Raw genomic sequence first — 14,692 nt, forward strand, 5'->3', positions numbered from 1 at the left:
TCCGTAAGGTGCCGATCCTTGACTCCCCTACTTACTATCGGGGAAATCTCAGAAGTAATTTAATCTAATGTCAGTTTCCTCATCTGTAAAGAGAAGATCATGACACACCCCTTACGTCATCGGGTTCCCGTGATAATTAGACAGCTCTTTCCTAAGGTGCTTTAGCCTAGGTCTGGCTCATAGAAAAGGCTTGATAAACACTTTCTATTCATGACATTCAAATTTTTACAACTTTGAAAGAGTTCTCTGGTCTTTCAGCTCCCCGGAGTGTGTAATAGCTTCCGCTCTAAACTTCCACAAACCTGAGTGTGGTCTCCGTCCTCGCCACCCTCGCTCAGAGATTCCCCAAAGCCATGGAGAACCTCAGGACTGGAAGGACATTAAAGGTTCGGGTGCCCCTTCCCCCAGGATTAGGACCCCTGATGCCTAAAGTGCACAGGAGGGAGGGAGGGAAGGAGGGAAGGAGGGAGGGAAGGAGGGAAGGAGGGAGGGAAGGAGGGAGGGAGGGAAGGAGGGAGGGAAGGAGGGAGGGAGGGAGGGAAGGAGGGAGGGAGGGAGGGAAGGAGGGAGGGAGGGAGGGAGGGAAGGAGGGAGAGAGGGAGGGAGGGAGCGAAGGGGCCCTTCAATTTCACATCCAGGGCCTTATGACTATTAACCTCACTGCCTGTTTCTCTCCTGACATTTTGGGAGGAACGGCGTATCCCCTAGACCTCACGTTGTCTGGAGTAGGCAACTTCCACCCCACGCTCCAGGAGGGAAAGAGGGGAGGACCTCTGCCCTGCCACTCACTCCCGGGAGGACTGACATGGTCTTACACACGTGCCTGCTCCCTGCCCTGCGTGCAGAGAAGGCACCTTTGGAACTGCCATCCCCCAACACGTAGGCTGGATGGGGCAGGCTTGGCCCTAGGCGGGCTGGGTGGATTGCGGAGGGCTTCAATCCATTTTTTTAACACGGGAGTAACATATTATAAAGCCCATGAAGCTGCTAATCCCAGCTCCGTTCTCGAATCCACTTTGCCCGTAAAGCAGACAAGTTGATATCTGCCTCCTTGACATCCATGACATTCATCTGGAATCAGGGAGGGGGTGGTAGAAGAGATAGGACGAATTATGAACCTAAAACTCTGAGCTGGCCCATATGTATTTTGGTACTCAGCATTTCTGAAGAATTTATATCTTAAAGTCCCTGGACTCTTCCACCATATCCACATCCGGCTATGTCGGTGGCTGTCCTCACCACCGGGTGGGATTCAGAAGAAAAGAGATTCTTCCATCTGTGGGCAGCCTGGATGGCTCCTTTGTCACTCTTCTAATCAGCATATCTGGATGGGAAACTAGACTCCAGGTTCCAGAGGCACCGAGAGTGCTGAGGGTTGAATTCAGAACAACTGGAGCAGAAAAACGTAGGGACTGGATTATAGCAGAACTCATTCCTCTCACAGGATCCCAGCGCCCCCATGAGCTTCAGAGGCAACAGGCCAAGCAAGACGGTGGCCTTGGGGCTTCCCTGGTGGCGCAGTGGTTGAGAGTCTGCCTGCCAATGCAGGGGACACGGGTTCGAGCCCTGGTCTGGGAAGATCCCACATGCCGCGGAGCAACTAGGCCCGTGAGCCACAGTTACTGAGCCTGCGCGTCTGGAGCCTGTGCTCCGCAACAAGAGAGGCCGCGATAGTGAGAGGCCCGCGCATGGCGATGAAGAGTGGTCCCCACTTGCCGCAACTGGAGAGGGCCCTCGCACAGAAACGAAGACCCAACACAGCCAAAAAGTAAATAAATAAATAAATAAATAAATAATAAAAATAAAGGAATTCCTTTAAAAAAAAAAAAAAAAAAAAAAGACGGTGGCCTTTGCCTCCGGTGAAGTCGGCGCACTCATTGGGCAATTACTTCCATTTCCCACATGAGGAAGCTGAGGCTCAAAGAGGGCAGGTTCAGATTCATAACCACACATCATCCAGAAAGGAAAGAAACCACGGAGGGCTCAGAAACTGTTGTATCCAGTCGGGCAACTTCCTGAGGGAGGAGATGGGAATTGTGTGTGTCTGTCTACGTAGGCCACTGCTTGCCCAGCCTTAGACGCTGCTTGCTCCGAGAGCTGGAAGCCTAAGGACTCAAGTGAGACCGGCAGGGTCGGGAGCGACACGGGGCTGGGCAAAGGTGGGAGCCCTGGTGTGCTGCGGATGGGAGCAGGGTGAGCCAAGGAACTTTCCTAAGATCCTCTCCTTTCCCCTGTTTCCCTAAAGCCATCAGTCACAGAAACCAACCTCTGATTTGTTCCACTTCATCTTCGAACGTCACTGAGCTCCGCCTCTTGGGTGGGCAAGTGTGGGAGGGAGGGTTGTCATCAGACGTGAAGTCTTCGAGCAGCATGACATCCGTTCCTAAAACCAAGGGCAGATTGTGCGCCTACAACAGGCAACACCAAGTCCTTCTCGCCACCTTTCTCGCCCTCGCTCACACCCCTTGCGTCCCTCTCTCCCCTTTCATTTATTCAAACCCACAATCGGGTGCAACCAAGTGCCCTGCAGCATTTGCCCAGGACACACACTGTCTCTCGTCCCATTTCAGGGAGTTTGCAGCCAGACACTGGGGCTGCTTCAGACACACCAGAAATACAGCGGCGCTATCCAGGCGGACGGGTTACCTGCCACGGCGAGTGGACTCAGAAGTGATGAGTCCGCCAGACCTGGAACGGGGAAGGGCAGTCGGGCTGAGCGGAGGACGGGGCCCTATTAAAGGGGCTTTGTGTTCAGGGTGATTCTTCTTACAGTTTGAATTTCTATCATTCTAGTTAAGGTATGCTGTGCTAAATAAACATTTCAAACCCGAACATGGGGGCTTCCCTGGTGGCGCAGTGGTTGGGAATCCGCCTGCCAATGCAGGGGACACGGGTTCGAGCCCTGGTCTGGGAAGATCCCACATGCCGCGGAGCAGCTGGGCCCGTGAGCCACAACTACTGAGCCTGCGCGTCTGGAGCCTGTGCTCCGCAACGGGAGTGGCCGCGACAGTGAGAGGCCCGCGCACCGCGATGAAGAGTGGCCCCCGCTTGCCACAACTAGAGAAAGCCCTCGCACAGAAACGAAGACCCAACACAGCCAAAAATAAATAAATAAATAAAACCCGAACGTGTAAAGTTCTTTGGGGGCCAAAAAGGGATTGAGAAATATGCCCCCCAAAAAGTGGGGAAAAGGCAGAAAGGAAGGAAGTCCTATGAGAGAGAGCTGGGCAGGCGGGCGGGCAGGGGCGGGGCGGGGGGGACTAGGGTGGGGAAGGGCAGGAGGGCTGAGCAGGACCCGGACCCCACACCGGGGCAGGCGTTCGGACCAGTCTTGTTCTGTCTTAGTCTCCAGCTATCAGTCCTTCAAGGCCTTGGTGCTCAGGAAACTAGGAAGAAAGGGAAGCTGGGAGCTCCTCATTTGTTTTTGCAGAACAACCTGAAAAGGCGTGTTCCTCTAGCAGACTTCACAACATGGTGGTTAAGCACACAGCTTCCCAAATGGGACAGATCTAGGATCACAGGCAGGATATTCAGTCCCTCAGCATCCTTCCATGTCTACGAAATGGGGATCGTAATTCTCGCTACCTCACCGAGTCGTTGGGAGGATCCTGAGTTGAGACGTGTGAAGATGTGACACATTGCCGGGCACACAGCACGTGCCTCATCAGTGGAAGTCATCACTCGCGAGGACACAGCTAATAAACAGCGGGGCTGAAGCTCACACCCCGGTCTGTGTGACCCCGAAGCCCATGCTCTTTCTTCTGCCTACCACAGAGGTCCCCAACCCCCGGGCCGCGGATTGGTACCGGGCTGCGGCCTGTCAGGAACCGGGCCGCACAGCGGGAGGGGAGCGGCGGGCGGGCGAGCGGAGCTTCACCTGCGGCCCCCCCATCGCTGGCATCACTGCCTGAGCCATCCCCCCCTCCCCCGTCCGTGGAAGAACTGTCTTCCACGAAACCGGTCCCTGGTGCCCAAAAGGTTGGGGACCGCTGGCCTACGACACTGTCCCCTTACTCCTTTTTGCCTGGTCACCTCCTATTCACTCTTCAGGTTTTAACATCACTTCCTCAGAGAAGCTTTTCTAGCACCGCCCTCCCCCCTCCCCGACAAGTTCTCCCCCAACAGGGGGCACATACAACTCCGTTCCGTGTCCTCACGGCACTCGGCTTCCCCTTCCATAGCTCTCATCACCCTTATAACCCTTATTAAAAGCAGAATTATTGAGGTATAATTCGCATCCCACACAACTCACCCATTTAAAGCACATGGGATGGCCGTCTTTCCCACTACACGGAAAGCCCCATGAGGGCAGTTTACCACTACATCTCCAGAACCTAGCGCAGTGTCTGCTCAAAGCAAGGGCTTGGCAAGTAAATATCTGTTAAATGAACGAATGTCACTCTGCCTCTGGATTCCTGCTGGTTGTCTGAGAAGAGGAAGAGAGCCCGAGGAGAGACAGAGACCCTCCCGTCCTTCAAGTCACAGGAGGGACTCAGGCCTACAAGGGAGGGTGTTACCAGTGGTTCAACCCTCCGGGCTGCCAGTGGGAGAGCATCCTCAGGGAATGTTCTGCCTCTGGGGAAATGCTCCACGACAGGAGGCCTGGTCTGGGTCCCTGCCCACGGCCAGTCCCCCCAGAATTCCGTGACACAGGCTCAGGCCAAGAAACACAGGTCAAGGCAGAGAGGAGTTTTCCAAAGGTCCCGGCAGGGGAGATGGAGGAACAGGGAGGGAAATGCCCACAGACAGCCTGCCGTCGAGGTCCAGGAATCAGCACCCTCCCTTCACGCCCAGGACGTGGACAGACGGCAGCCCCAGGACGGGGTGCTTTGTCAGCTCCATGAATAACTGACGTAGGGACACCGACGGCCTCTGCCCACGAGCCTCTCATCCAGTCATGAGCTGGCAAGCACGGGGTGTGGCACTTGGGTCCCCAGAGTGGCGGCAGCAGACCGTGACATCACAGAGCTTGCCGCTGGGGGGAGGAGTCCTGGGCCTGCGCCATCCCCTGGGCAGCAGCTACAGGGAGGGTCTGGAGAATGCTGGGGGAGATGTGTTTCTCTGGGGAGACCGAGTTCCTCATAGGCAGGTCACAGGGCATCTAATGATGGTGACAAGGTATCCGACCTGGTCGGAACTGCCCTCGATAGAGGGACGGCTGCCCCAGCTCACAAATGGAGAAACTCAAAGGTTTAGAAAGAGACTGAGCAGCTTGTCTGAGATAACACAGCTCTTAAAAGTCAATTTGAACTGAGTGAACTGATGAGGATGATTATAATTTTTGTGACTTTCTGTTTGAATTAAAAAAAAAAAAATCCCACAAGGACTCAGAGGCAAAGAATATACAAATCAATTTTCACTGCAAAGTAAAGGAGCTGTTACAGTGGAGGATTACTGGATTGAATGTCAATATTATGACATAGTGTGTGTTTCGTGTTTGGTAATTGCAATCATTGTTGCTTTTGTTGTGGTCATCCATGTACAATGCTTGGTGTCAGTCTATTTATCTCTTGTAAAAATAAAATACAGTGTGTGTGTGTGTGAAAAAAAAAAAAAAAGTCAATTTTTTGACTTTTTTGACTGAAAACCAAGCAGGATGACTCCAGAGCCTGCACTGGACGATGATTATTATAATTCGAGTAACAACTGACAATCATTTAGCACTTTAACTTTTCAAAGGCTTTCACTTAATTTGAATCTCACAACAACCCTGCATGGCAGAGAGAACAGGAGCCGAGATCGAGCCGAGATCCCCACTGCAGAGAGGAGGAAACTGGGGCACAGAGATGCTGAAGAGCTGGGACTGGACACCCAGACCCTTGACTCTCGCCCCTCCACACCCTGGGAGACGTCCCTCTCCCCACCAGCTCCCAGCCGGCAGGCACTGGGGCAACGCGACAGGTGAGGGGCTTACCTGAGTCCTGAGAGCAGCTGAAGCCGGTGTCCCCCGTGCTGCTGCTGTTCCCCAGGGGCTGCCCGCCGGCCATGAGTGCCGTGAGGTGTGGGGACAGGCCCAGGTCTGCAAGGCAAGGTCGGCACTGACCGCACCATCCACGGCCCGCCCCGTCCCCAGGGGCCTCGCCCCATCCCCAGGGGCCTCGCCTCCACCCCCGTCCACTCCGTCCTCCACGCGCTGAGAACACGAAGCTCTTGGCTGCCCTTCCTTCACTTCGCCCCTTGTTCCTACCCCGGGGAGCCTGTGACAGGATTCCCTGGGTCCCCCCAGAGGGGACGCGCTCGTGACAAACGTCAAACCCCGACAAGGCAGGTGGAAGAGAAAACAAGGTGAACAGTCCTGGGAGAAGATCTTCCAGTTAAACACGGGTGCGTGTTTAACTCCCGAGATCCTACCTGAATACTAAATGGGATGTTTTTTGAAGAGGCCGAAACCCCCAAATGGAGAGGATGTTTGTAAGTTGGAAGGCGGGTGGTGGGCAGTGAAACTAGCCCAGGAAAGAGCCGAGGTTGGCAGAGGGGGAGGCCTGGAAGGAGGCCCCCAGAAGCTCAGGAACTGGAGGCCCGGAGTCTCTGCAGGCAGGTGGGGCTTGATGGAAAGTCTCTACGGGAAGCAGTGGGTCCCCTCCACTGCTGTTCCCAGTTCGGGGTCCAGGCTCCTGCCCCCCATGTTGGCAGGAGAGTGGGCAGAGTGAACTGGGGGACTCTGGCCTTAGCGACACCAGGCACATGGCAACGTGGCAAAAACCGAGGGAACAATGAGAGGCTACATAGTTACCAGTGGGAGCCCCGCCCCACTGCCTCACCTAACCTGGGCAGGAGACCAGATACCCCGTCCCCAGGGAAATCCAGCCAGCCAGAGAGAAAAGCCTCGCAGACCCCAAGAGCTGGGCACCCCGTGAGACGGCCCAGTCCCAGCACCACCCAGGGCTTCCCGATGGCTTTCCTGGGCCGACTTACTAACCGCGAGGGACAGCGGAGATCACCAGATACTTAAGGAAAGGCACTAGCAGAGACGGGGAAATAAAAAAGGGAGGGAGGAAGGAAAGAAGGGAGAAAAAAAGGATGTCTCGGGAGACAATGCAGGGAGCTTAAGAAAACAAACAGAATTCTAATTGCGTGTCCTTAGAAAACTGAGAAAATAATGAATCCATGAACAAAAGAGCTGGAGGCCATAAAGACCATGGAGTTAACAAAAAAGGCACTCTTAGCAATTAAAAAAAAGCACAGAAAAGTCAAACTCCTCCCATCTCATGAGGAAGACCTACCTACCTGCCACGAAGGACCTGCCACAAAGGACCACCAGTGTTCCCTGCCCCCCAGCAAACCTACAGACAGGGGATGCCTCCACTCTGTACCTTCATCCTAATTCTTCTGAGGGGACAAAGCGACATGACACACATGCTCTCCTTTCTCCTTCAGAGCCACGGAGGAAATGACGGGGGCTGGACCCGTGCAGTCAGAGCACGCCGCTCTCAGAAGCTCCCTGTCATGACCTGTGGGGAGAGCACTTGTGCAAGAAGCCTTCCCCTCTCCTGGGGGTTGGTGTGGAGGTCTGGGGCCAGAGAAGAGCCCAAACATGATCACCCACCTCCAGGGTCTTGGCCTCAGAATATGACTATGTCTCAGCTGGAAGCCCGGCTTCCGCTGGGGGAACATCCACTGCCAACCGGGACGGCTGAGGCCACAGTGGGTTCTGGACACCGTCTCTGAGGCTGCAGTGAAAGCCAGGCACAAGTCCTGGTCTCTACCAGTGGGAGAAATCACTGGAGCCCGACCAATGCGGCTCGGCTAAGAGGTGCGGCAACAGGGCAGCCAGGAGGCAACTCTCTATTCTGTGTTTATCCAGCATTTTACCACTGGAGAGTGGACTCAGTTACCCTGAGTTTTTTCACATGCAACAACAACACATCTACTGGGCTGGGCCCAATCCAACCCCTTTCACAACATTTTTTTTTTAAAAGAAAGAAAGAGAAAGGCACAAAACGACAGGCACAGGGATCAGATCAGAAGCCTGGAGTGGCCAGAAAAGTCCTGAGTGCCTTTGAGAGGCTCAAAGAACAGAGTGCGATTCTGGGGTGACACTGGCACTTTGAAGCAACCAGAAGACCTCTAGGTGGCACCAGGAAGGGAACTTGGTAAAGCAAGGCAGGAAAATTCAAAGGCCCCAGGGTCTCCTTCCTTCCCTCCAGCCCAGACCTCACAAGGGCCCTGAGGTGGGGCATTTCCTCTGAGCAAATGGGAGTCAGCGTCCTTCTCTGCAGAAGACAGCTGGGAAGGCTCTATGCCCAGTCCCAGGAGCTTCGAGCCTCACACGAGTGCAGCATTTGGAGAGGCTGCCCTCCCACCACGCCCAGGCCTCCCTCGAAGCCTGGGTGGGGCTGCTATCTGGGCTGTCCACCCCAACTGGGCTGGCAAGTGGCAGAGTTGCTGGAGAACCCCGTGGCCCTTTCTCCTGAAGGCCCCTTCTTTGCTCTGATCACCTGTAGCCATCTGTCAGCTTTGGATTTGTAGTCTGGCATCCCAAGACCAAACGTAAGCATTTAGCTCACCTTTCAGCACTAGAATCAATGTCCACTCCAGGGTTGACCTACCCACCATGAAGTGGCCCTGCCTGGCAAACCCCAGGGAGGCCAGAGATCTCAATTCCTAGGGGAGCCCCACGGGAATCTGCTGATGAGACCTCACAAGCAGAACGTATTGTAGTGGCCCGGTGACAGCTGGAACCCAGGGAAAACCTAAGCTGCTGCACTTCTTCAGTTTGGAGCTAATAGAATGAGAAAACCAAAATCCATGGATTATGGCTGAAATCTACGTATGAAATAAACATGACTGCACGTGTAAAACTCCCGGCATTCCAGAGTCAGTAGGAAAGCTCCAGGTGTGTGTGGAATGCCACTTCACTGCACCTGTGCTCACAAGCACTGTTAGGAAAGTTTATAATTCCATGTACTGAATCCTTTGGTGAAAACTTTGCAGATGCCTATGCAAACGGAGAGGAACAAAAGCGAGACAGGGCCTCCGAGCCTTTTCTTGCTGGCTTTGGAAGCAATCTTAACCATCCTCCTTTCGCTGTGCTCACAGGAGAGCACGTGCATTCTCTGAGTGGGAGGGAGGTGGCTTGAAGCAGGCTGGGGCAGGGAAAGCCCACTGGGGTTTAGGCGTCTGCTGCAGATGCAAGTCATGCCCACAGAGGGCGCCAGACCAGGGTCCGGTCGCAGCCCACAGTCCCTCAGCCCAGAGGGACCAGGGATGCGAGGTGGAGGGCAGAGTTCTCCCTCCTGACCAGAAAGGCCGTGGGCATTCCTGGCATGGCTGGAGCAGGGCACGGAGCTGGGGTGGCCACTGCATTCTGCTCTCTTTCCAACACTCCTGCTGCTGCTGCTGCCCACCTCCTGAAGTCAGGATATCCCGGGAAGAGGCAGCAGGGATGCCCGCAGCTCCCATTCAGGGGCAAGGCCAGCAACTCAGAACCCATCATCCCACACGCTCTTCAGCCCAGACACATCCCACAAGACTGCTTTTCCCTCAGTGAGGAGACTTCTCACTGCCTTGGACTTGCCAACCCAACCACAGCTGGTGTTTTCCGCCTGTTCTCACAGCCTCAAAAACTCTTCCAGGATCATCTCAAGTGGCCTGCATGGACAATCTTGGCCCCCCAAAGCAGATGTTTCTTTCTGTTCTATCTACCCTCTCCTCCTCCATTCTCCTTCCTCATTTTTTTCCCCTTCCTCATTCTTAACTTCATTGGAATCGAAAACATTTAATGTTTTTTTTATTTTTATTTTTTTGCCCAGAAGGTAAGTGATTTTACAAAATCTAAACAAATAAGTTAATCAGTGAAATGAAACCAAGCCCTGAATGTACTCCTCCTGCCTCACAAGTCACACTTGGAATCATGGTCTGGCCAGTGGCAGGGGGTGGGCATTTCAGGAATTAAAATACTGGGGTCCTGAGAGATTTTTTTTCTCCTATAGTCAAAATAAAAAGTCCCAGAATTCCTTCCTTTCTCAAGAAGGAACACTCCATCAGTCCCTGAGATAAATCAGTGACATCGGTTTGTTTAATTGCCACATGGAAAAGACTCCTCTCATCACTACCACTGAATATTCATGATAATTAAGAGTTGTTCTGTCTTTCCACTCTCTTGAGAGGGTAGGTGGAAGACCTATTTCCTGAGGAGGAAAAATTATCTCGAGCAGCGTGAATTGCCCAAAGTCATCTGGCAAGAGACTAGAACTGCAGTCTGAACTGGCGCTTTCCTTGAATATGATCTGATAAGTGCCCTCAGAGTCTCTCTTCCAACAGCCTGTCCAGACGACAGTCTCCCTCAAACAACACAGTCATAACTGCAGGGGCAAGATCCACCAGTGCATGCTACAAACAGTGGGAGCCTCAAAATATCTCCTATGTTGTACTTATTAATGACAATGGAAAAAACAGTGAATTTACAGTGGGGAAACCTGGCAGACGCCACCTTAACTGTAGGGACTGAAAGTACTCTCCACCAAATTCATACACTGAAGCCCTAACCCCCAGTGTGATGGTATTCAGAGGTGGGTCCTTGGGAAGGTACTGAGGTTTAGAAGAGGTCATGAGGGTGGGGTGCTTATAAGAAGAGACCGGAGAGCTTGCTCTCTCCTGTCCCTCTCCCCAGCCCTCCGCCATGGGAGGACACAGCAAAAGGACAGCCTGGAAGAGGGTCCTCACCAGAACCCAACCATGTTGCCACCCTGACCTCAGACTTCCAGCCTCCTGAACTGTGAAAAAATGAATGGCTGTGGTTTAAGCCATGCAGTCTGTGGTAGTTTGTTGTAGCAGCCCAAGCTAAGACATCAACCGAGAGATCAGGGTAAAAACTAGCTAGTAAGAAGACCTACTGACATATGTGCCCCTGGCATGCTCATTAGGAAGAATACATCACCCGCCCAGCCTGCCTGCCAAAAAGGTATTACCTCATTGTGACCCTGAGAACACATGAGCTACATGCAAATTGAGGGGCCTTCTACAAAATCCCCGATCAGGACTCTACAAAAAGTGTCAAGTCATGGAAGACAAGGAAAAAAAAAAAAGACTTGTCAAAGACTGAAGAAGACAAGGGAGATGTGACAACTGACTACAACGTGGGATCCCGAACTGGATCCTGGAACAGAAAAAAGGACATCAATGGGAAAATGGGTGAAATCTGAGTCAAGTGTGTAGTTGTTAATAGCACTGCACCCCTGGCAATGTCTTAGGTTTGACAGCTGTGCTACGGTTGGGCAAGATGTTAGCACTAGGAGAAGCTGGGTGGAAGGGTATTCTCTGTACTGTTTTCCCAACTCTTCACTGAGTCTAAAATTATCTCAAAAGAAAAAGGTTTAAAAAAAAAAATCTATCCCCAACTAAAAAAAAAAAACAATCTATCCCCAGAGGAATTCCTCTGGGTCTCATCAAAGGGGATGGGATCATGTCCAGAAACTGTTAGCTCCGAAATCAATTATCAGATGGAGGAGCAGCTTTACACACACCAGATAGTGGCATTTCAATGAGGGAGTGGAGGTCCGCCATCGACACATCCTGAATTATTAGGGCCAATACGAGGAAACCACTGACCTGTGAGGAAAGGCCCAAGACAGAGTATGTTCAGGAGGGGCAGCTGACGAGGGGAGGAAGTGCTTTAAAGAGGACCCTGCCTTCAAGGATCACTGAAAGGTGAAGGTAGCCTGGTCCAGGGCTTGGGTTCTTTTTTCTCTAGATAGAAGTATCTATCAATATACTCTCCAGGCCAGCGGGCCATGGCTGCGGTCACAGAATACGGATTTCTGAACTCTGGTGCACCCTGCCTTGAACTGCCGAGCTCAGGAAATCTGCTTGGGAATCACAGCGGACACTCTGGAATGTTCCTTCCCCAAAGGAAACCTGTGTTTTAAGCCCTGAAGCAGCAGTCAGTCTGAGACCTCGCCTATCAACCTGCCCAAGCGCCTGCAGGACCACAGGCTACACCCGCCTGAGGGTGGGCATCCCTTCCCTGCCAAGTTCCCAAGTTACCTGTGATCCTGTTGGAAATGCTGAAGAGCCTGGAAGTCCTCTGCCGCTGCACAAACGGTTCCCGGTAATACCGATCCCCAAAGCACATGCCCAGTAGTTCCTTGCGAACCGTCTTGTTCCAGAGTCCATAGATCAGGGGGTGGCAGATGGCACTGGTAAAGGACAGCCAAGTGGCCCAGGTCTCCAGGGTTGGGGAGACATAGTTCTTCCCCCAGAGGGCCTCAGAGGTGATGACGACCATGTAGGGGCCCCAGGTGACCATGAAGGCACCAATGACCACCAGGATGGTGATGAGCGCTTTGCACTGGTTGGCCGAATAGACCACGCCCTGAAAGGCGTTCTTCCTACTGCCCGAGGAAGAGGTGGAGGTGCTGGAGTTCTTCCTCCCGTTCCTGTGCACATCCTCCTCCACAAGGACCACGGTGCCACAATGCACCTTGCGTGCCTTGACCCTGGCCACGCGGAAGATGAAGCCATAGCACACCAGCATGACCAGGAAGGGGAACAGGGCACACCAGATCTGCCAGAAGGCGGTATAGCCAGGCTCCCGGTGCCACGCGGCCACACACATCCACTTGAACTCGTCAAACTCCACCGATGACCAACCAAATAGAGGTGGCAGGCAGCCGACGAGGGAGTGAAGCCAGATGTAGGCAAGCGCCACCACGGCCCGGTTGCCTGTGATCTTCATGGGGTACACCATGGGGTACAGGACAGCATAGTAGCTAGAAAAAGAATGCAGGCAGGTGAGGGAGAGGAGTCAAAACAGAGAAGACGGGCTTCCCTGGTGGTGCAGTGGTTGAGAGTCCGCCTGCCAGTGCAGGGGACACGGGTTCGAGCCTTGGTCTGGGAAGATCCCACATGCCGCGGAGCAACTAGGCCCGTGAGCCACAACTACTGAGCCTGCGCGTCTGGAGCCTGTGCTCCGCAACAAGAGAGGCCACGATAGTGAGAGGCCCGCGCACCGCAATGAAGAGTGGCCCCCGCTTGCCGCAACTAGAGAAAGCCCTCACACAGAAACGAAGACCCAACACAGCCAAAAATAAGTAAATAAATAAATTAATTAAAAAAAAAACAAAACAAAACAGAGAAGACACACCAGGAGGGGCACCCACTGCTCTCCTAGGTAGCGAGCTCTGCTGGATTTCTCTCATTCAGCACTGCCACGGGCTGAATGCTTCTGAAAGTAGCACCTTCTCTCAACCCTCCCCGGACAAGTCACAGACTGGCCATGTCACACAGCTCCGTGGAACTCTTCATCGGAGAACAGCTGGACACCAGGGAGAGCACAGAGCTCAGGCGGCCCTGCTTCCAGAGCCCACTCGTATTTGGGGGTGTGGTTAGTCCTCAGGCATCTACAGGAGTTCTAAGGGATCATGCATCAAGCCAGATCACTCCTGTGTTTCTGACAGTAATCTTTTTAGATCCGTTTTCAGAGGGTCCTCAGAAACCAGAAGAACATCTAAGGATTATGGGGTACATTCATTCAGGGAACGTTTACTGAAGGTCTGCCACATGCCAAGCCCTGTGCTGTGCACCGGAAATACAGGTAAAAAGATGCAGGGGGAGACGGACACATAAGCAGCGTATGAGGCCCTGGAGCAGAAAGGTATATATTTAACCCTCACAACACGTCTCTAGAGGGACTGGCATTATCATTATCCTCACCTTAGCAGCAGAGAAAGGATAAATAATCTGCTCTAGATAAGGAAGGGGAAGAGACAAGATAAAAACCCAGGCAACCTGACTCTACAGTCCCCAGCGCACATGCCAGCAATTCCCTGCAAACCATCTCGTTCGGAGTCCACAGACCAGGGCTGGTTCCTAACCCCTCAGCTCTGTGCAGAAGGAGAGAGGCCTGGAGAGCTACTGATTCACAGTGACGGGGCCTCGGATCCAGACTGCAGGGTCAGGGCGGACTTCCTGGACCAGACGGCACACAAACTCAGGTCTTGAAAGATCAGAGGCACTGGCCCAGGCACAGCTGAGGCAGGACGCCAGGCTTGGCGAGACGCGGAGATGTACCTGAGCACCGGCTCAACGAGGAAGCTGCCTGTAGCTCACCCAGGCAGGCGCGGGGCGATGGTGCGCGGGGAGAAGAGGAGCCAGGGGGCCGGCGCGAGCCCAGCCTTGCCAGCCAGCTGAGCTCTGACCCTTTAACTGGAGTGGGTGGGAGGATTTAGACCACGGGGTTGAAAGTAAACCACCAGCCTCCCCACCCGGCCATTTCATCCAAAGGAAATGTTCTTTAATGATGGGGCTTCTGCATGAGGGCGACGTGTGGCGGGACAGGGATGGCCACACTGAGGACCTTCCTGAGTCACCCCTGGGCACTAGAGCTCAGGGACAGGGGCCATGGCCCGAATCACCACCTGCTGCCTGGGGCAGACTCTCATGGAGGGGCTGTCCCCTCAGGCTATACCCTGTATGGAGGGCCTTCCAAATCAGAGGCAAGACGGCGACTGCTGGTCTCAAGCCTCGAGGCCCCGCCAAGGTCTAGCCTGGAAGGAGTGTTTCTGAGCGTGGAGCCTGATGAGAGGAAACCACCGTGATTATGGTATGGATTACAGAACCCCTGCACAGAACCTGGGGTAGAACAATTCCTGTCTTATGCTGACATCTGGGTTCGCATCTTGCAAGGGCCGCGCAGCCCCGTGAAAGCAGCATGCCTTTGGAGTTGGCAATCCCTGGGTTCAGACGGCGACTC

The 14,692-nt window shown here is 53.6% G+C and overlaps 1 protein-coding gene across 8 annotated transcripts in view; it reads right to left on the reverse strand.

The window, feature by feature from the left end:
* GPR161 (G protein-coupled receptor 161) overlaps positions 1 to 14,692 on the reverse strand; it is a 55,822-nt gene that overhangs the window by 7,939 nt on the left and 33,191 nt on the right. For 7 of the 8 annotated variants that reach the window (XM_057552716.1, XM_057552704.1, XM_057552727.1 and 4 more), the window contains 3 exons: positions 11,986 to 12,710; positions 5,915 to 6,019; positions 2,267 to 2,383 (listed from right to left, as the gene is read on the reverse strand). In XM_057552716.1, coding sequence (XP_057408699.1) covers positions 2,267 to 2,383; positions 5,915 to 6,019; positions 11,986 to 12,710 — 947 coding nt within the window. The remainder of the gene's footprint in view (positions 1 to 2,266; positions 2,384 to 5,914; positions 6,020 to 11,985; positions 12,711 to 14,692) is intronic. The other variant, XM_057552710.1, reaches the window with a different exon arrangement.

The sequence above is a fragment of the Balaenoptera acutorostrata genome, chromosome 1 (genome assembly GCF_949987535.1).
Source record: "Balaenoptera acutorostrata chromosome 1, mBalAcu1.1, whole genome shotgun sequence".
Lineage (NCBI taxonomy): Eukaryota > Metazoa > Chordata > Mammalia > Artiodactyla > Balaenopteridae > Balaenoptera > Balaenoptera acutorostrata.